This window comes from Strongylocentrotus purpuratus, unplaced genomic scaffold (assembly GCF_000002235.5).
Source record: "Strongylocentrotus purpuratus isolate Spur 01 unplaced genomic scaffold, Spur_5.0 spur5_scaffold_4, whole genome shotgun sequence".
NCBI lineage: Eukaryota > Metazoa > Echinodermata > Echinoidea > Camarodonta > Strongylocentrotidae > Strongylocentrotus > Strongylocentrotus purpuratus.
In genome coordinates, this window is record NW_022145610.1 from 13,998,432 (window position 1) to 14,020,502 (window position 22,071).

A 22,071-nucleotide genomic window follows, 5' to 3' on the forward strand; every position below is an offset into this window, starting at 1 on the left:
TTATCTTCCAAACAACTTTGTTGAACAACATAAAACATAACATGCAATATAATATCTTTCATGCAATATCTTTCATGCATCCAGTCTGTGGTCCAAATAAAAGTTCAATTGTTCATTGGATACTATTTGAGTTCTAGTTTTGAGTTTGTGTAAATCATCTGTTATCTCCAAGCGTTCATACGACTAGCTGAAACTGAAGTTTTTGGAAATACTCTCTTCGATGATTGAATCCATTTTTGAAAACTGATCGATGCTCCAACTCAAACTTGTGTTTTTCGCAACACCTATCACATACAATAAGGGCAGCGTTCGGCGTACACCCTTTTACATTGATTAATGTATGTGTAATATTGAAACATCTATATATCAGAACTTATTATTTTAGCACATAACACAACTTCCTCGTACGCTTGGTTTCCATGGTGATTTCTCCAACATGTCGATTTCACAAATATGGGCAGCGCAAGGCGTACACCCTTTAAATCATAACTTGGCTTCAACCAATGATTTCCAAACATTTCTCCTTGGCACATGTAGTTTCATATATCACTGTCGCTATTTTACAAAGAGCTCATCCCCACCATATTGATCTGGAATCACACAAAATCATCATATCGCTTAGGGAATCTTCTCTGGCGTTGTGGTCTACTAGCTGCCATAGGAACGTTGGTGTTTGTTGTCTCTGCTTGGGTATCACCATCTTGATGTCTCTGGTCACCGCCTGATGTGTTGCTCGCTGCCTCTGAGTCTGGATCTCTGGTCACCGCCTCAGGAGTACTGGTCTCCGCCTCAGGATTACCGTCCGACCCTTCAGGAATACCGGTCACCGCCTCAGGATTGCCGTCTGTCCTCTCTGGATTGGCAGCTTCGTTATGAGTGTCTCGGGACATGTATCTTTTTACACTTGATACATTCCTATTATACAGGACTCCGTCAGGAGATTTCACAGTTACCATACTTCCTGTTCTTGCTGTCACTGTGTATGGCTGGCTAAAGTATGGCGTGTCTAGTTTCCTCCTTTCATCACGTCTTACTATCACCTTATCTCCTGGCACTATGTCAGAATGTACGGCTCCCCTCTTCAGATCTGCATAGTGTTTTGCACCACTTTTCATTTGGAGGTCCCTGTCTCTGAGTTCCTGATCCTCACTAATGTCCTGGATTTGTGGTAGTTTAGTTCGGATCTTTCTCCCGAACAACACTTCTGCCGGGCTTTTTCCCGTTGTCGAATGAGTACTAGCCCTGTAGACTGCGACGTAAGTCAGCAAGGCCTCTTTCCAATCCTTGCCTTCTGCCTGTGCAATTCTAAGCCTTTTCACTATACTCTGGTTCTGTCTTTCGACCTCGCCGTTGGCTTGGGGCCATTTAGGAGTCACCCGATGGTGGTGAATTCCTGTAATGTTCATGTACTCTGCGAAAACTTCTGAGATGAACTGGGGTCCATTGTCTGAGTATAACGTCACAGGTAACCCATGTCTGCCAAAGATTTCAGCCAGGGCTTTGACTGTCTTCTCTGCAGTGGTTGATTTCATGATTGCATACTCGTAGTATCTGCTATAATAATCAACTACCACAAGTATAGATTCTCCTGTCGGAAGTGGTCCTAGGAAATCAACAGCTACATCCACCCAAGGTCCTGTTGGCAACATAGTACTTCGAATTGGTTCTGGTGGATTACCCCTGCTTGTGATTTGGCAACCATGACAAGTCTTGACGAATTTCTCTGCATCTTTCTCACATCCTGGCCACCATACCTTGGTTCTCAAATTCTGTTTGGTGCCAACAATGCCCAGGTGTCCTTCGTGAGCTAATGACACCATCTTTGGCCTCTGTGCCTGTGGAATCACCAATCTGCTACCTCTCAGCACACACTGACCAATTATACAGAGTTCATCCTTGATGGGAATGTATGCTTTATATGGACAATCATCCCATTGTCCACTGTGAATACACTCTCTGATAACTTCGAGTTCAGGATCATGTTCAGATTCTCTTTCGACTTCCTTCGTTGTCACCGCACCTGGCGTTGACTGGACTGCCACAAAACGCACAAAGCTCTCTGCTTCTGTTTCCAACACAGAAGTTTCTCTCGGTTGATCATCCTTCAGCAATCTTGACAATGGATCTGCTATGTTGGACTTTCCTGCGATGTGGACTACCCTGTACTTGTACTGTTGAAGCCTCAGAACCCACCGCTCTATTCTCGCACATGGCTTAGATCTCGGTGAATAAATGACTTCAAGCGGTTTGTGATCAGTCACTAGATCAAACTCTATTCCATACAGGTACGCATGGAATCTTTCACAAGCCCACACAAGTCCAAGGGCTTCTTTTTCCGTCTGAGAGTATCTCCTTTCAACGTTACTTAACGAGCGGCTGGCATATGCTACTATCCTCGGGCCATCACCATGCACCTGCACCAGCACTGCTCCTAAGCCAACTGGACTGGCATCCGCTATGACTTTTGTCGGTGCATTTAGATCATAGTAGCCCAGGGTCTCTGCACTCATCAAGCTTTCCTTTAGCGACTTAAACGCTTGTCGCTGTTCATGACCAAATTGAAATGGCGTGTCCTTTCTGGTCAGCTTTCTCAGTGGATCTGCCAATGTAGCAAAGTTCGGAATGAACTTTGCGCAGTAGTTGACTAGCCCCAAGAAACTTCTCATCTCAGTTGCAGTCTGGGGTTCACGGGCCTCTGCAATTGCTTTCACCTTGGCCAATCCTGGGTTGAGTCCCTCGCTAGTCAGTCTGTGCCCCATGAAGTCCAACTCAGAGACACCAAACTTACACTTTTCTGCATTTGCAGTAAGTCCTGCGTCCCGCAGTCTGCCAAGCACCTGCTTCAACCTCTTGTCATGCTCTTTCTGGGTCGATGCATGCACAATGATGTCATCTGATATGTTCGCAGCTCCTTCTATCCCAGCTATCACTCTGTGTATCTCATATTGATAAATCTCTGGAGCAGCATTGATTCCGAACAACAGTCTCTTATAGCGGAACAACCCACAATGAGTGACAAAGGTTGTCACCTCTCTAGACTCCGGATGTAACTCCAGTTGGTGGTACCCCCACTTCAGGTCTATTTTCGAAAAGACCTTGCTAATCGACAGCTCCTGTAGGACTTCCTCAATAGTGGGAATGGGGTGACGTTCTCTTATGATTGCTTCGTTCACTCTACGCATATCGATACACAGTCTTATTTCATCATTTCTCTTTGGAACTATGACAACTGGGCTTACCCATGGCGTGGAGCGTTCAACTGGCTCAATGATGTCGAGATCGATCAATTCCGCAATCTTCATCTCGACCTTTTTTCTCAGTCCAAATGGAGTCCTTCGCACAGGCTGGGCCACTGGCTTCACCGTTTCATCCACTGCTAACCGCACCTGTCGGCCCTTCAACTTCCCAACTCCTTTGAAGACTGCTTCAAACTCCTGCTTTAAACCTGCATAACTCTGTACCGCATTTACATGTACAATTCCCACCTGGAGCACTCCCAGCTCTCTAGACGTATGTTTGCTCAGTAAAGGTTCTCCCTTTTCTTTAATGACAACAAACTCTGCAGTCGACTTCATCTTGCCAACTTCTACGGTGGCTGTGAAACATCCAACAGTTGTTAATGGTATATGTGATGTGTACGGATAAAGCCTCTTGGTACTCTTAGTAGATTTGCAGATGATTTTGTCCTTCTTCAGTTTCTCCCACAACATCTGATCTATTACATTGCAATCACTTCCCGAATCTACTATCACTGGGACTGTGACACCTCCAATGATTATTGGGACTTTCTCATGATCACCATTCACAGCAAATTGATAGTACCTCTGATCACGGCCACGGCTGTTGTCATCATCACTATCATTTCCGGGTTCACCTTCCACTTGGCGAACTCTATTCTTATACTTCTTTCCATCTCTGGACTTCCCATCTCTGAATTTTCCTCTCGCCTCACTTGTGCTCTTGGCCTTACTTTTGCACATTGTCGCAAAGTGGTTTTGGCCTCCACATTTCCGACAGATCTTTCCTTTGGCTGGACATGATGCATCCTTCCCAAAATGTCCTTTGTTCCCACATCGGTAGCATTCCAAATTCTTTTTTCTGTCATTCTCATACGATACTTGGTTCACTTGAACTTGTCCACCAGCTCTAGGCCTTTCTCTCTCTCTCAATGACATGGAGTTAAATTGACCTTCAACAGCTTCTAGAGCAGCAGCCATGGACAATGCATCATTTAACTTGAGCTCACCTCCTTTCTCCAGCATTCTCCTGCGAAGTTTATCAGCTCTACAATACTGAACTACTTGGTCAAGAATTTGGTTTTCTACATCCCCAGCTACGAAATTGCATCCAATAGCAACCTGTCGTAATTTGGTAACAAATTGGGCAACCGTTTCACCATCTTCCTGCTTTGTTTTCCTGAACAAATGTCTTTGAAACGTAGCATTAGGTTTGACAACATAATGAGCATTTAGGGCATCTGTGGCTTTTTGATACTCATTCCTCTCTCCTTTATTGGGAAGTGTTTTGAAAGTCTCCCTTACCACAGGCCCCGCAGTGTACAGCAACAGTGCTCTCCGTTGAGCCTCCTGGGCCGGCGTACATCCGTCCAGAAACAGGCCGCGACTATCGGCGTAGGCTTCGAACTCTTCAAGCCAAGCTTGCCACTTGCCGCTGACAATACTTGCACCACCCGTCGGATCGAAGTGTGGAACTCCTCGAAGCGCTAACAATTCCGCTCCAGCGAATGCCATGTTGAAACTTTTCCAGCTCGTAGCCACAGATTCAACATCCAAGAAACATTAATCCTCGTCGCCAATGTCACATATTAAGTGCAAACAAACTAACAAAGTAGTTGAATTCCATAAACCATAGTCTGGTGTTTATTCCCCGCACTGGGTATCAAGTCACGCGTATCGCATATACATCGCGCGCGCACATGCGATCTGACCTCCTGAGGTCACAGGTGTCACATTTGCATAATCTGATACATATTCATTATCATGACAAGCGCCAAACCACAGAATGTGGAAAGCCTGTCAAGAAAGGGTTAAAGATGAAGTTGAGTTCTGGTCATGCGATTGGATTGTGAAAGAATTGGTGTGGAATCGACCAGAAAAGGTTGATCATCTAGCATATAACTATTGGTGCGTATTGCAAGGTTCTGGAATCATAAAATTGATAGGAAATTTGGCCAAGTCTTGGTAAAGTTACAAACATTGACCTCACTGTACACAGGAAGATGTATATGGGACTACACAAACATGTGGCGTAAAAATCCTACCCCCCCCCCCCCGAGTTTTACGATAATACATGACATATTTAGAATATGAAGGCATTTGAGGAGCCATGCTTTTTAGGGAACATGTAATATCTGATGTTCTTCCACAATTGCCTAATAAGAATGATAACGCTCACAAATTATTTTTCACCTCTTCCCAGAACTCAACCTTCTCTCTAACGTTCACTGGTGCAGGTAATCACAAATAATACATGATTATTGAATAAAAATGAACTTAATGAAGTTTTCCATTGAGTGGATATACACAAAAAAAATGATTGCACACGTATGTAATATGTAATGTGTCTCAGCTGTCACGAACTGGCAATTAAGGTTTTAAAATGAGTTTCATCTACAATGAGGTACGTTTCTATTCATTTTAACCCATTAGCAACTAGAGATTCTGTAGAAAAGGCCTATGACTCACTGGAAGATGTTGCATTATTTGTTGTATTATGCAAGTTTAACCATATGTATTGTATACAAACTACATGATGCGTGCACGAATATAATTGTGACGCGCACGCATATCATTGTGACACGGCATATTGGTCTGCGCCAATAAACCTCTTACCCATGTGAGATGTGACTCTATAATCGTCTTCAAGATCCCACTTATTTGCAACCATAATCTACAGTGTGTTATATTTGACATTAGGCCATGTCCCATAACACAGCAATTATTGTTTTCATTTTGACAATGTTCTGAATAATATAAAACCGTGCGCTATTTTTCTATGCAGAATCGTACTGTAGACATTGTAAGGATTACGCACGTATAACATTATCATAGAAGAACCCAGAACGGATACTAAAGCGCATTGAAAACGAACGAAAACGGGCGGTTTAGTAAGTACAAGGAGGGGCAGTTTTGGGCGGTGTAGTCGCTAATGGGTTAATATACTTTCATAAATCACTCAATAATAAGACATCTTGTAATAAGGCACTTTTAGTACCAAAATAATGGCAAAATCATATTTGTTTGTAATAAAAACCTTGAGTTCCTTGAACAGTTTTATGTTATTCTTTATTGTGTTCATACTCATTATCCATAAGGCCATAGTTCGAAGTTTTTAAGGATGATTTTATACATTCTAGCTGTACACAAATTATTTATTTAGGTGATTGCATGGTACAAATAAAAGGAACATTCTACAACTCCTATATCTTACTGATACCAAAATAAAAGTTCTTGGTATCAGAAACAGAAAAAATATTTGAACAAATATATCCCGACTACCGAGAAAGTAAAATACATTTACATGCAACATAATAAGATATAAATCTAATTTATCTTTATAATTTGTGTATTACTTTGAGACAAAATGATCCTAGAATAAGCCCTATGTACAGCTAGATTAACATTCTTTTAGAATAGAATAAAGCATGAAGTTGCAGCATGGTTTCAAATTTGAAAGCTAGAACATCAATGATTTCATCACTAAATGATATCCCCTGGGGCAATATTCTGAAATGATGTTATTTTTTATGGAAGTGGAAATGATGTTAATTGACACAGCAACTCAAATTTTCGAGGAACCAACGCTTATACTTGTTGCTTGTGCTGATGCTTCTTTTAGCTTCACGCAATTGCAGCCAGATTTGCATAGACATGTACATGAGCCAATGACTCGTCCTAATTCTTATTTGTTATGATAATTTAACATCGTTTTACTAAACATAAAATATATCATCATTTCAGAATACGACTGGGCACTGATACATACAAATGTATCCTTACCATAAAGATATTTTCTTTGCATCCTTTAATTCTTTATATTCAGAACAGAAATGATTGCAACATAAAGTAGATACATATTTTTCTATATAGTTATACACCAGTGCATCGTTTCACAAAACTGTCATGATAACCACTAGTCCACCGACATCCCATTAAAATGTGTGCTAATTTCAATGCATGTTTTAATGGGATGTTGGTAAACTTTTACTTGTGAAAGTTTTGTGAAATGTGCCTGGGGCACTGATGCATACAATCGTATTCTTACAATAGAGACAAATTTGTAATCATTTCAATTCTTAATGTCCAGAACATCAATGATTGCATCACGCAGTAGATAAACATTCCTCTTTATAGTTACACATCAGCCTATTGAAATGCTTGCAAATTTTAATGCACATTTCAATGGAGTTTTGGCAAACCTGTACTTATCACAGTTTCCCGAAGCACTGCCCTGGGTACTGATAGGTACAAACGTACCCGTAAGATAGGAACAACATTTAGTTATCCTTTTAATTCTTAATATCCAGAACATCAATGACTGCATCACGTAAAAAGTAATATTCCTCTTTATAGTTGTACACTTGGGCACTGATACGTACAAACCGATCCTCACCATCATTACTCACAGCAACAGCCACACTATGCTTTTTCAAAATCTCATAAATCAAATCTTTATTGGCCTCATAAAGAGCTAGCTTGGGAGATGGAGGAAGTAGGACAAGACGCATAAATGGCGCCCTCAACTCCTCATCCCGGTCAACCCAGGTTGTGTTCCATGCCTTGGCCAACATCTCAGCTGCCCATTGGACGAGCAGAGAGTTGTAGGCTGTGATCCTCTCCTAATAAATGGAATCAAAAAAGCAAAAAGAGGGACAGAGAGAGGGAGAGTGGGAAAGTGAGAGGAAGAGAGAGAGAGAATCAAGATAATTAGGAAATACAAATTTAACAAGAGAGAAGAAAAAACAAGAGAAAGGGGTGAGATATAACATGGCATGAATTCATTGATTTTGAAATTACTGTACTATTATGATACCACTAATTCATTTTTGTATCGCATGATATGTACAATGTCACTTGAACTTCACAAAGTGCTTGAATATTACCTTTGGCCTGGCTTACTCCATTAAATTAGAAATCTAATATGTAATATTTAACCATCATCATAGAGGAGACGACAAGAAGATTTGGAGAATCGATGATACCTTCCCTTATATTTCTGAAGATCATCCAACCCAATTGAAAAGCAATCTGTGGGTCTTATTTTGGCAATATAAAATCCACTTTAGTACTGCATTATCTCTCCCCAAATCTTATCAATCTTATCCTCAATCGATGCCTATAGAGTGGTGAAGTGTGACGTCATCAAAATACTACTTTTAGAATTTCTCATTTTGAACTTCATTTTTCGAAAGAGCATCAAAAATAATGTCCAAATGTCAAAAACCAATCGAATATGTTAAGTATTGGCTGAGATATGACCATCTGAATGAATAGTTTTCCTATAAGAACTCAGTGTTATTTTGCTCTGGTTCATAACATTACGAACCACAGTAAATCAACACTGAGTTCCTACATTGGATCATAGTCAGATCGAGTAATGTGCGCCGGTTCATTAAACAGAATTCTCCAAGGTCAGAACCAGGTTACTGTTAACCAGGGCCCCATTTCACAAAACTTGTCATCAGTGACAAATGACAGTTTTTGTTATAAGCTACTGAAATCCTTGCTTCTGATTGGTTATCATCAGCTTTGACACTGATTTTTGTCATTTGTCATTGAAAAAATGCTTTGTGAAACAGGTCCCAGAACACATCCTCCAGGGACCCGTTTCACAAAGCCTTTTTTTTCAATAACATATGACAAAAATCAGTGACAAATCTGCTGATAACCAATCAGAAGCAAGGATTTCAGTAGCTTATAACAAAAATTGTCATTTGTCACTGATGACAAGTTTTGTGAAACACCCCCCAGCTCTCACGCTCAAACTCACCAATCCACCGAGGTAATAATGATAGTGAATGGCATGCTTGGCCGTGAAGTAAGGGATTGCATCCCTGGTCCCGATGTAATGGAAGCGATCTTGAAGATCTTGATCAAATGTATGATGGGATGAGATAGCGGTTCGGATCCAGCTCTGATGCTTGGGATGTACATAGAACAAGGCACATCCCCTAGGTGAATAAAGCCACTTGTGCAAGTTGCCTACAAAATTTAAGATGGAAAAATAGCATTAATTTAAAATTTGTAAAAAATTTAATGTTATTTTTGAGCAATCATCAGAGGAGGACACTGGCGCTATACAAGAAGACATCATCATTATCATCACCTAGAAACTAAGTCTGAAAAGATATGCCGGTGTCAAAAGTCAATTTTTACCTTAGAATATAAACTCTGTACAGAATAGTATAGGTCCAATAAAAGATCCTTGTGGCACATCTACATCGCCCACAAAGGACTGCAAGGCTTCGAAGGTCGGGTGACATCCAAATATAGATTCCTGTTGATGTGCAGGAATGCATACAACTCATATTTTGTTATTCAAACATCTAAATAATCTTAATATATTTCATAGAATTTAAAAAGGCTTTTCAAATAATTTCAAAGCAAATTTCACTAGCGCAAATTGGTACGCCTCACCATAGTAAAAGTCCGCCCCAAGTTCCTCCAACCGAAGAGGGAGCTGCCCCGGAGCATGAGCCCCATCGATAGCCACTATCACTCCACGACTGTGACAGATCTCGATCAGTTCCTTGATTGGCAACAAGAGGGCCGAGAAGGACGCAATGTGATCCAGCATGGCAATCTTGATCCTGGGGTTCTCGTCGAGGGCACGGGTGTGGAGATCGATGATCTCCTTGGCTGTCGTCTGGATTGGGATCTCAACGGACACAGTGCTGACATCTGATAGGTACATGACAGGTTTGATAGGCATACAAAATATTTCCTTTGTCATCAGTTGGTCACAGAAGCACCTCCAGAAGGATTTTTCTTTTCAAAACATGCTTGATCTGAATTCCCTAAACATATTGTCAAATGATGGTTAAAATATATGACTTAACATTTTTTTTTTTAAAGATTACTGAAGATGAGCAGCCTTATCTTCATGCTTTGCAAAGTAATCATACCATTTTGGGAGGGGGTAGGTGAAATATTTATTTGGTCATCAAAGAAAGTATTTGTCACTGTACAAAAGAGGTTTCAAAGTATACCCAGTTTTCTTGAACCTTGTGTCAAATGATGCCTAAGACTTGAATAAGAGTCATGGAACTGAGAACTGAGATCTTCATGCCTTACAAATGTATCACTAAGTTGTTGAATCATGGCTCCCACTCTTTTTGTTAAATTCTTCTTGACTTCTTCCTATTGCACATGAAAAGGAAGGCCAATGCACACATCAGTAGCCTACAGTCTATCCTTTTGACTTTTGACTCCTTTCTCATTTCCCAAGGTTTAACCCTTGCAGGGCAGGATATATTTTTAGAGCTAAGTTGATCATACGTTGTTCTTCAAATTGGCAACAATAAGTTTTTCTATTATTGCTACATTGTTAAAATGAAACATCATGTTTCTGAAAACAATAAAAATGGGCGAGAATGTTGTCCAAAGTTGAAACATATCAAATTTTATATTTCATTACTACATCTACTTTTAGTAGTACAATCTACTGCATGTAAATTGATGAGTTGAATTTGAAAGTGTTACCTTGATTGAGATTGGTAACAAATTTCAATGTCTTCAGCACAGCCCCATAGGTATGATTTGTCACCAAGATCTGGTCACCAGCACTGAACTTGAAGGATTTCACGATGCTGTTTGTTGCTGAAATATTGACAAGGAAGAAAAGTAAAATCACAAATTTGTGCCACCTACATGTAGCAAGCAAGCAACAATAAAAAGACATTTGCAGTTCGCACTTCATAAAAGTATAATTTAAGTATTAACCCTTGCAGGAAAAGATTTATTTTTAGGGCTAAATTGATCACATATTATTCTTCAAATTGGCAAAAATTATAATAACAGTAATGTAAAACAACATGCCATGGAGCACCAAGTGTAGCACCTGTGATTCTGTCACAAAATCAATGTTTTTGTCACCAATCAATCCCACCAATTGATTTTGTCACAAAAACAATCTCAGCAATTGATTTTGTCACAAAAGCAATATCACCTGTTGATTTTGTCATGAAAGCAAAATAGATTTTGTCACAAGATTACTCCCAAGAATGATTCCATGGACAAAATGACCTCCTAGACCGATTCCGTGAACAAAATCACTACCCCATAAAGTTGGAAAGTTGCCAAAATTGCAAAGTTTGATAATAAACAATGTTTTTGAATATCTCAGCATGGTGCCAATTTAAGGATTTTAAAGCTTGTGTTTCCTTTTTTTTAATTCCCGGCTTCACAAGAAAATTGAGCCATGAAACAAAAACAGAAAAAGGTAATTTGTACAAAATTGTAAAAACCCTCCAAGACGACTACTGGAAATGTATTCATGAAGCACTTCCACCACACTGGCAGTGATTACATGTATTCTAAAATACTCAGTGTTTAAATGAACTTTGCTAACTGTGTGCTAACTATAAACTGGTCTGCTTCGATACTAACCAGTCGTAACGTTTTCAACTAAGACCAGATTCTCCGGCTTCGCGCACACAAACTCGGCAACGTTCTTGACCGCATCCTTGTACATGTCCTGTCTACGGAAGCGACACCACATCTCAGGATTGGATTCCCGTTCATCCATCATTCTGAAAAATATGGAACATCATCATACATTCAATTATTTTGCCTAATGAGTCTATACCCTCAAGTCAAATAGACCAGCATGTTTGAGTAGGGAGATGGCAATTATAACAGAAAAATAATGTTTGAACACGACAAATGTGAGAGTTATCCACATCTACGTCACAATCCACTACCCAAACTGCCAATTTGAGATTCACATAGACTTAAAGTGATGTCATATTTCAAACATTCATAACTTTCTTATTATGGGTCCTGTTTATTTCAAACTTTTGACTTTCTGTTTCTCTCATTTTTCTGCTTTCAAACAAATGAACTTATTACAAGGGTTGGATTGCCCTTTAAAGTTGACAGCTGTTTCCTTACTCCCACAGGTCACTGGCAAGTCAGGAAATGCAGTGACTAAGAACAGATGTGAATGTAGCACAGGAACTTTGCACACATGTAGTATCAAATGGCAATATATGCCTGGGTATCTGAGTTTAACTCTTTACTGTTTGGCAACGTTTTTAGCACTGGACTGCCACAAAAACTGATTTACTAACATATATCTAAATTCACAGATGTATCTTTCCTGGGGACCTAGTGATGAGCTATTCTATATAACCTGTTTTGAATGAACTATAATACTCGGAATCCAGTCTGCAACCATTATTTATTGCTAAATTGGGCAAGCCTCAGGTTTTCAAGAACAACATTTGTTTCAAAATCATGCATACAAATTTGGATACCGGTATGTTAGTAAACCAGTATTTTAAAAAATGTGAGTAAAGTTCACTTTTGTAGTCAGCTGCAGAGTTGAACAAATGAGAAAAAAGAGTAGAAGTTCCTAGATGAACAATGCAGAAAACAAGATCAATTAGAAAACAAACCCAAAGTGAAGTGGTTTAATTTCAACTTTCTAAAAACTGAAAACTCTTGAGATGACTAAAGCAAGTTTTGAATTCCTTCCCTGTACTATGGGTGGCAAAACCTGCCCCCAAAACTCAAATCTTGTAAAATGTGTTTAAATTACGAATGGCCCTCCTCAGCATCTCTTAAACTTTATTCATGTACAGCATACTTGATTTCTAAGTTTTAAAAATGAAGCAAATAATAAGAATGCACAATATTTTTGGTCTTGACCTCCGATAATTATCTTAAAAGCTTGGTAACACATTTTTTTATTCCCTTGAATATGGTTTCTCTCTGTATTAAACTAGAGGAACCTGTACATTAAAGGCCCACTGCACTACTTGTAGCTACTTGCGCCCTCTATATAACAAACAATGCATAATCGGTGACCATTGGTCCCCCATGATCCTCTTTTTCTTATGTTAACTGAGAGCTGAGTTGATGAGATAATCACCTGTCCAGTGACCTTGCAGGGCAGTCTAATCCCTCCTGTAAACTACGGCAGATAAGCTTTAAGACCACCTGGCTATTAAGACCACTTTCTTTTCATGCCTGCCTTGAGCGGTCTTTATATATACAGGTTTTCACTTCACAAACCTTTTCTGTAATTCCTTCCCTGTACTATGGGTGGCAAAACGTGCCCCCAAAACTCAAACGTTGTAAAATGTGTTTAAATTACGAATGGCCCTCCTCAGCACCTCTTAATCTTCATTCATGTACAGCATACTTGATTTCTAAGTTTTAAAAATCAAGCAAATAATAAGAATGCACAATTTTGTTGGTCTTGACCTCCGATAATTATCTTAAAAGCTTGGTAACACATTTTTTTATTCCATTGAATATGGTTTCTCTCTGTATTACACTAAAGGAACCTGTACATTAAAGGCCCACTGCACTACTTGTAGCTACTTGCGCCCTCTATATAACAAACAATGCATAATCGGTGACCATTGGTCCCCCATGATCCTCTTTTTCTTATGTTAACTGAGAGCTGAGTTGATGAGATAACCACCTGTCCAGTGACCTTGCAGGGCAGTCTAATCCCTCCTGTAAACTACGGCAGATAAGCTTTAAGACCACCTGGCTATTAAGACCACTTTCTTTTCATGCCTGCCTTGAGCGGTCTTTATATATATACAGGTTTTCACTTCACAAACCTTTTCTGTAATTCCTTCCCTGTACTATGGGTGGCAAAACGTGCCCCCAAATCTCAAACATTGTAAAATGTGTTTAAATTACGAATGGCCCTCCTCAGCACCTCTTAATCTTCATTCATGTACAGCATACTTGATTTCTAAGTTTTAAAAATCAAGCAAATAATAAGAATGCACAATTTTGTTGGTCTTGACCTCCGATAATTATCTTAAAAGCTTGGTTACACATTTTCTTATTCCCTTGAATATGGTTTCTCTCTGTACTAAACTAAAGGAACCTGTAAATTAAGACCACCTGGCTATAAAGACCCCTTTCTTTTCATGCCTGCCTTGAGCGATCTTTATATACAGGTTTTCACTTCACAAACCTTTTCTGTGCTTTGAGCACTCTCTGCGGAACCCCGCCATAAGAGCCATTATTCAATGGATGGAGATTTTCAACAAGAGAGTATTCCCGATCACGCAGGCTCTTTCCAAGTTCTGGCAAAGCATCACTTTCACAAACATCAGTAGTCTTCTCTTCCTGCTCATCTCCCGTTGCCCATGATGCAAGTCGTCTCAGAATCTCGTAGACGACCACAGATGCACAGGCAGAGATGGCGGCTACAGCCACAGTGCATTTCCTTTGAGACATCCCGTTTCACTTGGATTATGAAATTCCCTAAAAGAAAAGAACATGAAATTGTGTTTTGTAGGATTTACTACTTTTTCAGAACTTCAGAACAGCCCGCCAAACAAGTAGTACGGTAAGCCTAAAAATTCTGACTATTAACACTGACTTTTAGGGCCTAAATAGTCAGCTAGTTAGTGAGTCGGGCTAACTCGGGTAGTCCCGTGGGCCGAGTTAGCCCGGATTCGCTAGTAGTAATCCTATAATAATGGTGATATCAATATCATAAACCTTTTCATAAACCACCAAGCCGGCAACGTAACTTCAACTGTCTCAAGTTTATTTGGCTAAACCAAGGAGTTACTACACTAGGAGTGGGGACTGGATTAGGGTCAAACGACCCATCCTGTATGCCGCGCTCCCCAAGCGACCATTCCACTAAATTGGATTAATGCCGCCTGGTCGCACCGGTCGTAAATAACATTACATGGCGCATGCGCAAGGTCGGTTAATCAGCCGGAACCGCTGGCATGTGCGGTGCATTGTAGGATATGTTTACAGCTTTCTCGCGTGACGATTACTATTTGGAAGATGACTGATGACTATTCAGCGGCTGACTGAGTCGTTGCGAAATTTTCCCTCAAAAACTAGACAAAATAAAATATGTGCTCTTACACCCACCCCCCCCCCCCCTCCCCCCACCTTTAAATTGTAAACATAAATGTAAACATCTAGGCATTACCATCGATAATATGCAGGGAGGTGCTCCCTGACATTACCAGTAATAATAATATTAATTTAATAATAGTAATATTTAATTTTTATAGGTATAGCGCTTAATACAAATGTCTCTAAGCGCTTTACAAATATACTATTACCCCAGCCATTGGATCAATTATCATTAGACTATTTATATACAAATAGACCTAGATCTAATTGCATATTTGACAACACAATCAACATCATTAATCGCCACAAAAGTCAAAGACAATCAATAGACATCACTAGAGTCTAGACATCACAATGGATTTGTAATTGTATTAGAACAGTTGTTTAATAATCATTAAATATAATCCTAACTATCCGCCAAGCTTAGCGCTTATAATTATATGCATGTCATCTCATTCATGCCCTCCCGGCCCAGCTAGCAGCTATAGTTCCTCAACTCGTCCAACACGCACAATAATACCGCCAGGTGAACTGAAACAAGTAACTCCTTGACTGAAACCACACACCAATATATATTAGTGGGACAATAGAAAAATAGTGACACAGCAGATGTTAACAGGTTTCCAATAGGTCATCACAATAACAAGAACGGCCAAGATCGGTGGAGTCATACATCAAAATAAAGAAGAAAATCTCATTTGTCTGCCAAAAAAATGATTTTCATCTGGGGTAGTCTGGGTCTACCACTAATATTACATTGAAATATGAATATAAATGGAACAAAATAAGGACATTTTTCAACAACAATCAGGTCAAAACTCAGCTTGTCGTTTGCCGATTTTCGAGATCTTTGTACCAATCGAGAGCTGAATTCTTAGACTACCACGACATCAGAGTGTGTGTCGCATATGATGAAGCTATCGACATGTGTATAGAGCTAGTCTAGATAAACCACCTATATATTATGACTGGACTGTCGATGTTTCCTCCTAGAGAGGGCCAGTTTAGCACGGCATCGCGCATGGCCATGGGACATAAAAGTCCGGAGATCGAGACCAGGGTGACCTCGTTGCGTAAGAGGTCGTTTTGTTTTTCGTTGGACCCCTAATCCCTCATAATCCCGCTCTGAGTGATAAGAAAAGCCCTAAGGGCAGAGTGTTCACTCCTAGTGTAGTAACTCCTTGGCTAAACTAAACTTGTCAGCACTGCACTGTGCATGCATGTGCACTACAGTCATGCCACATGATGCCCTCGCGTTCGCCGCCAATGCAGGCCAGACTCAATACGCATTTAGCATTGACTGCAAAATGTATATTATTTAACTACATTTTTGTACAATTTTCCATTTAAATGGTACCTGTTATTAGTTATATATATCCTCAGAAGTAACCTACCTTTTTAATTTGTCACGTTCGCAGTGATGTTTACTTTTAGTAGATCTAGGGCTCTAGGCCTACCTATTTACTTCTTTTGTCAACAATTAAAATCACGTGATGACTAGCATGTCACCTGACCTAGTTCCTATTTGGGTAGGTTACCATTTGGGTAGGGTCGATCGGCTCCTCTACTAAGAGGCTAACGAACGAAAGAGAGAAATTTTTGGTATCATGCGTGCTCACCACAGAATTTCTTCTATTTCAAGAACAAGAAGAAAAAGAAAAGGAGGATCAGAAAAGGGAGAGGAAGAAGAAGAAGAAGAAGAAGAAGAAGAAGAAGAAGAACTTAAGAAGAAGAAGAAGAAAGAAGAAGAAGAAGAAGAAGAAAAAGAAGAAAAAGAAGAAGGAGAAGAAGAAGAAGAAGAAGAAGAAGAAGAAGAAGAAGAAAAAGAAGAAGAAGAAGAAGAAAAAGAAGAAGAAGAAGAAGAAGCTTGAAAGAGAAGAAGAAGGAGAAGACGCGGAAAAAGAAGAAGAGCAAGCGTGAAAAAGAAGAATAAGAAGAGATCGAAGAAGAAGAAGAAGAAGGAGAAGAAGAAGGAGAAGAAGAAGAAGAAGAAGAAGAAGAAGAAGAAGAAGAAGAAGAAGAAGAAGAAGAAGAAGAAGAAAGAAAAAGAAGAAGAAGAAGAGAAGAATGAGAAGGAAAGGAAGAAGAAGAAGAATATGGATAAGAAACATGCGTTTTTTACTATTAAATATATATTTTATTTGCCTTATCCAACGTACACGATAAAATGTAACTTGTGACAGAGTACATAATAGCAACAGTAAAGTTCATATAATACATTTTTGTAAAATATAAAGACGAGGAAGATTAACGCTTAGCTTGTAGAAGTCAAGCCCCTCAATTACAGCAGTATCATTAAAAAAATAATAAGCAGCCTAGCTGGTTATATAATAAAGTAACAAAATAATATAAGAAATGTTCGTCAAAAGCGCTTGAGTGCTTAACAAATAACTATAAACATGGTTTAACTGAATCATGAAAAAAGGTGGGGAGAAGAGACTTAGTACAAAGGAGAGTGATCAAACATTCAGGATATAGAAATGGAAAGAGCTAGGGGTGAAAAAGGAAGAGGAAGAGGAAGAGGTAGAGAGAGAGAGAGAGAGAGAGAGAGAAAGAGAGAGAGAGAGAGAGAGAGAGAGAGAGGGGGGGGGGACATATTTACACTGAAATTGTGTCCCTCTGCTCTTTCCTCTCTGAAGGTTTCAGAGGAAAAAAAGGAAAAAAAGGAAAAAATTATAAAAGCTGTCTATAGGCGAGAAAGGGAATATGAAATAGGAAAATGTGAGTCGGCAGTTGCTATATACCAGGCGCGTCGCCAGGGGGGGGGGGCGTGCCAAAAACGCCGGCCAAAGAGAAAGAGAGAGAGAGGGGGAAGAGATAGAGAGAGAGAGAGAGAGAGAGAGAGAGAGAGAGAGAGAGAGAGAGAGAGTAAAAGTAAGAGGACGTAGAAAGAAAAAAGAGTAGACAAAGAAACATGACAAAGAGACAACAGATATTCATCAGAATCATTTGATTAATTGTTTGTAAAATCTCAAAAATGTCGATGGGTCTTCTAGAGGCGACGGACCCGGAGGACAGGAGGCACAGTGCCCCCACAAACTTTTTCAAATACCCCTGAAGTGCCCCTTTTTACATAGGAAAATGCCCCCTTTTACTTTTTAAACGTGCCCCTTATCATTATCTCTGATAAGATTACAGCCTTTTGGAATGCGCTACGCAGAAGAGTGACTGATTTTAATCCCGATTATTTTCTTACAGGCAAAATCATTTTATTTAGAATTGCCGAACCAAAAAGTCAAGCCACCTCAGATTTTAATTTTCTTATTTTACTTGGTAAACAGTTCATTCTACGTTGTAAATATCAAGAGAGTGTACCTAGTTTGAAACAATTCAATAATTATATTTTGTCTTATAAATCCGCTGAAGAAGCTATTGCAAAAAAGAAAAACAAATTTGAGAAGCATATGGCAAAGTGGCAAAACATCAACAAGTATTTCCGTGTTGCATAATGATAATGTTATATATTATGTGCAAAACGTTTCAGGGGATAGATTTATTTGTTTTTGTTACATTTTTTTTGTTTTATTCATGTTGTAGTGTATTTGATGTACTATGTTCTCTTATGTAATAGAAAAGGTCAGATTATATCATGCGTTATGCCCCGGCGGTGCAGCCGGGCCGACTACGGACCGGCGGGCCGGGGGGGGAGAGAGGGGCTATAAATGTTCTTTACTTTTTGGCCTCTCTCTTTCCATTTAGTGTCGGATCTGGTGGTCGTATCGTCTGTGCGGCCGGGTAGTATCATGCTATGTTTTTTTAATGTTTCACACTGATATGTGAAACCGGCAATTGTAAGTGTGAAACAATATGATTATTCATTATTTTTGTGCTAAACGATGAAACGCATATTTTGTAAATCATTGTGCTTTCTGACCAATAAAACTTATCAAGATAAAAAAAAAAATATCTCTGATAACTTGCATCTATTAAAATCTGAAAGGTGCCCCTTTCCCTAACAGGCGCCCATTTTCCTTTGTAAAATGTGCCCCGGCTATTCATCTCATGTGAGCGCCCTTTGCAGGTACAAGACGTTCCTCTTACCACATCTGATAAGTGACCCTTATATTTTGACAAGTGCCTCTTTTCCTTTTTATTCCCCTTTTTGCATTCTTATAATTGTCCCCGTTTTCATCTCCGGTGAGTGCTCTTATTCACATTTGAGAGGTGTCCTCTTTATTTTGTGAAATAAGGGCTCCTTTTCATCACTGATAAGTGCCCTTTTTATAATTTTGACAAATGCTCCCTTTCAATTTTTAATAAGTACCATTTTCCTTCTGATAATTGCCCCTTTTTCTTTCAGTAATAAGTGCCCCTTTTCTGTTCTCATAAGTGCCCCTTTTCATTTCTGGTGAGCGCCCTTAATCAATTGCGAGAAGTGCCCCATTTTTACCTCAAATGATTCCCCTTTTCTTCATTCTAATAAGTGTCCTTTTCCCATTTGGATAAAAAGCCCCCTTTTCCTTTTGCCGTAAAATGTATTCCTAATCTAAAGCGCCCAAGAGCAACTTTGTCTTTAATATCACCCAAAGCTCGTTCGCTACGCTCGCTCGCATTTAAAGTTGATATAGTATAATTTTGTTTCTTATCAAAGGTCTTTCCATTCTTTCATGATGAGATGTACTTAAAACCCTATCAGAATTGTGTTTTCCATCTTTATAGGATGCATTTTTTTTTTTGCGACCTCATATATCCTTACAACTTTACTCAATCGCTCGCAAATGAATTTCAGACCATCTCACCTAACTGCAAAGTATTATATGCTTCAGTAATATTTTTGACCATGTAGAGTGAGAAAAAATATTGAAATCATCGCTGCATGTAGTCATTGTGTGTAGGGTATATATCACTCTCTAAAAGAAAGGAAAACAAATTGCTTTGAGGTTTCCTTTGGTAGGTGCCCTTTTTTGTTGGTGCCCCCAGGCGCGGATCCAGGATTTCTTAGAGAAGGGGGCCCAACTTCTTTTGTTTTGCTCCTGAAAATTTGAAAATCGCGCCGGCCGAAAAGTCGCTCAGTGGGGGGGGGGGGGGGTAGTGAGCACTATTTTTTTTTGGGTCCTCGAAATTTTTTCATTTGCTTCCCCCCCCCAAAAGGTAAAAATCACGTGATTTTACATGATTTTTTTTCTCAAGGGGGGGGTGCCGGGCCCCCGGGACCCCCCCCCCCCCTGGATCCGCCACTGGGTGCCCCCCCCCCAACTTTGAAAGAAGCTTCTCCGCCTCTGGGTTTTTTTCGGAGCGATATCCATAGAATGATGTTACATTGGCAAACGTGTTTGAGAAGTTGCATGACATTTCATTTATTGCGATTGAGTAAAGTGGCATAAAACAATTATTACTACTTAATCATTAATGCAACGAAAATGTTTATGCTCTAATATGGCCGGGGGGGGGGGTACTCGCCTAATACGGTATAAGGGTACCGCTCTAATTAATGGGTTACTTATTTGCAAAAATCCCTAAAGATGGGGTACTGATTTTGTGCTGCAAAATTCTTCAGTGCTCCGCTTTTCAGATCTTTGCCACATTGGTAAATATTTTCTTCAAGTTGATATCTTACCCATTACTTGCTTAAGTGAAAATTCCAGATGCAAAATCCCGCAAAAAGAATTGAAATCAATTCGCTTTTTCATCCAAAGAGGCTCGCCGATAAACGCTCAGATTATCAATCATTAAGTAGAATACGGCGAAAATTAAACATTGGTTGCGTTTTGAATGGAAGCCCCTAATAACAGGTAAAAAAAATTCCCGAAAGACCCTTAAATGGGTATGGGTTTAGACGCTTAAGCCGCACACCCCCGTCCAAACCAAATCAGAATCCCCCCCCCCTACACACACACACACACACGCACACACAAACGACAGCTATACATATAAAATATATATATATATATAGGGCCAATATGTTGTAAATATATTGATAATTCTGTTTTCACGTCACTGGTGTTTTTATCGAAATAAAACAAACAAAAACCAAAATTCCACCCAACTGCCCCAATTTTTGAAAAGATAGATCTATTGAATTGAATTGAAAATTTATTGTCCCTTTCGGGAAATTCTTTTGTCACTGGTTTACAGTCTTTGTACATATATACATAATACAAGAACAATACATAATACAATAATTATCAAATGTACATCGTTACAAACAGGCGCGGATCCAGGATTTCTTAAGGGAGGGGGCCCAACTTTTTTTTTTTTTTTTTTGCGCCCGAAAATTTGAAAATCGCGCCGGCCGAAAAGTCGCTCAGTGGGGGGGGGGGGGGGGGGGGGGGGGGGGGGGGGGGGACATTTTTTTTTTTTTTTTTTTTTTTGGAGTTCCAAAAAAATCACAACGACTAAGCCAGCTGAAAAGTCGCTCTGGGGGGGGGGGGGGGGGGGGGGGGGGGGGGGGGGGGGGGTGGGGGGGGGGGGGGGGGGGGGTTAATAAGCACAATTTTTTTTTTGGTCCTCGAAAATTTTAAAATTTGCACCCCCCCCCCCCCCCCCTTGAACGCCAGGGGGGGGGGGGGGGCCAACCCCCAAAAAGGTAAAAAATCGCGTGATTTTGCATGATTTTTTTCTCAAGGGGGGGGGGGGGCGGGCCCCCGGGGCCCCCCCACCCCTGGATCCGCCACTGGTTACAAACGTAGTTACATTCTGAAAATAATTGTTGCATTGGAAACGGAACAAACGATACATGAAAACATGGCATTCCAGTGTGAAAAATTCGAACATTAAGCTTGCTGTTTATTTGAGAATAGGTGAGTTTAATATTATGAGCTTAATATATTTCATTTTGAAAGTGAAAGTTTTGTCAATAAATGCTGTCGATACTGTTCATTTCTATATTACACTTACACATACATTTTGTTATATACTACAACACTCCCCAAAGTAGTATTCAGGAGATTCCCCCCCCCCCCCCCCTGCCTATAGGTTTCCCCATGCTTCGAGTGGCCGTATACGTAGCTAGCGTCGGTGAAGCTTTTCTTCACACACC

At 39.9% G+C, this 22,071-nt stretch overlaps 2 protein-coding genes across 2 annotated transcripts; both read right to left on the reverse strand.

Moving 5' to 3' along the window:
* Nucleotides 1-596: 596 nt before the first annotated feature.
* LOC115929045 (uncharacterized protein K02A2.6-like) lies at nucleotides 597-4,751 on the reverse strand. The gene has a single exon (XM_030997156.1). The coding sequence runs from the start codon at nucleotides 4,749-4,751 to the stop codon at nucleotides 597-599; it is 4,155 nt and encodes a 1,384-aa protein (XP_030853016.1).
* Nucleotides 4,752-6,255: 1,504 nt separating this feature from the next.
* On the reverse strand, nucleotides 6,256-16,597 carry LOC100889686 (putative L-cysteine desulfhydrase 1). Its single transcript, XM_030997858.1, has 7 exons — nucleotides 16,487-16,597; nucleotides 14,182-14,474; nucleotides 11,628-11,770; nucleotides 10,722-10,838; nucleotides 9,657-9,920; nucleotides 9,010-9,221; nucleotides 6,256-7,858 (listed from the first exon to the last, which is right to left on the reverse strand). The coding sequence occupies exons 2-7, from the start codon at nucleotides 14,445-14,447 to the stop codon at nucleotides 7,529-7,531; spliced, it is 1,332 nt and encodes a 443-aa protein (XP_030853718.1). The 5' UTR covers nucleotides 14,448-14,474; nucleotides 16,487-16,597; the 3' UTR covers nucleotides 6,256-7,528.
* Nucleotides 16,598-22,071: the final 5,474 nt, after the last annotated feature.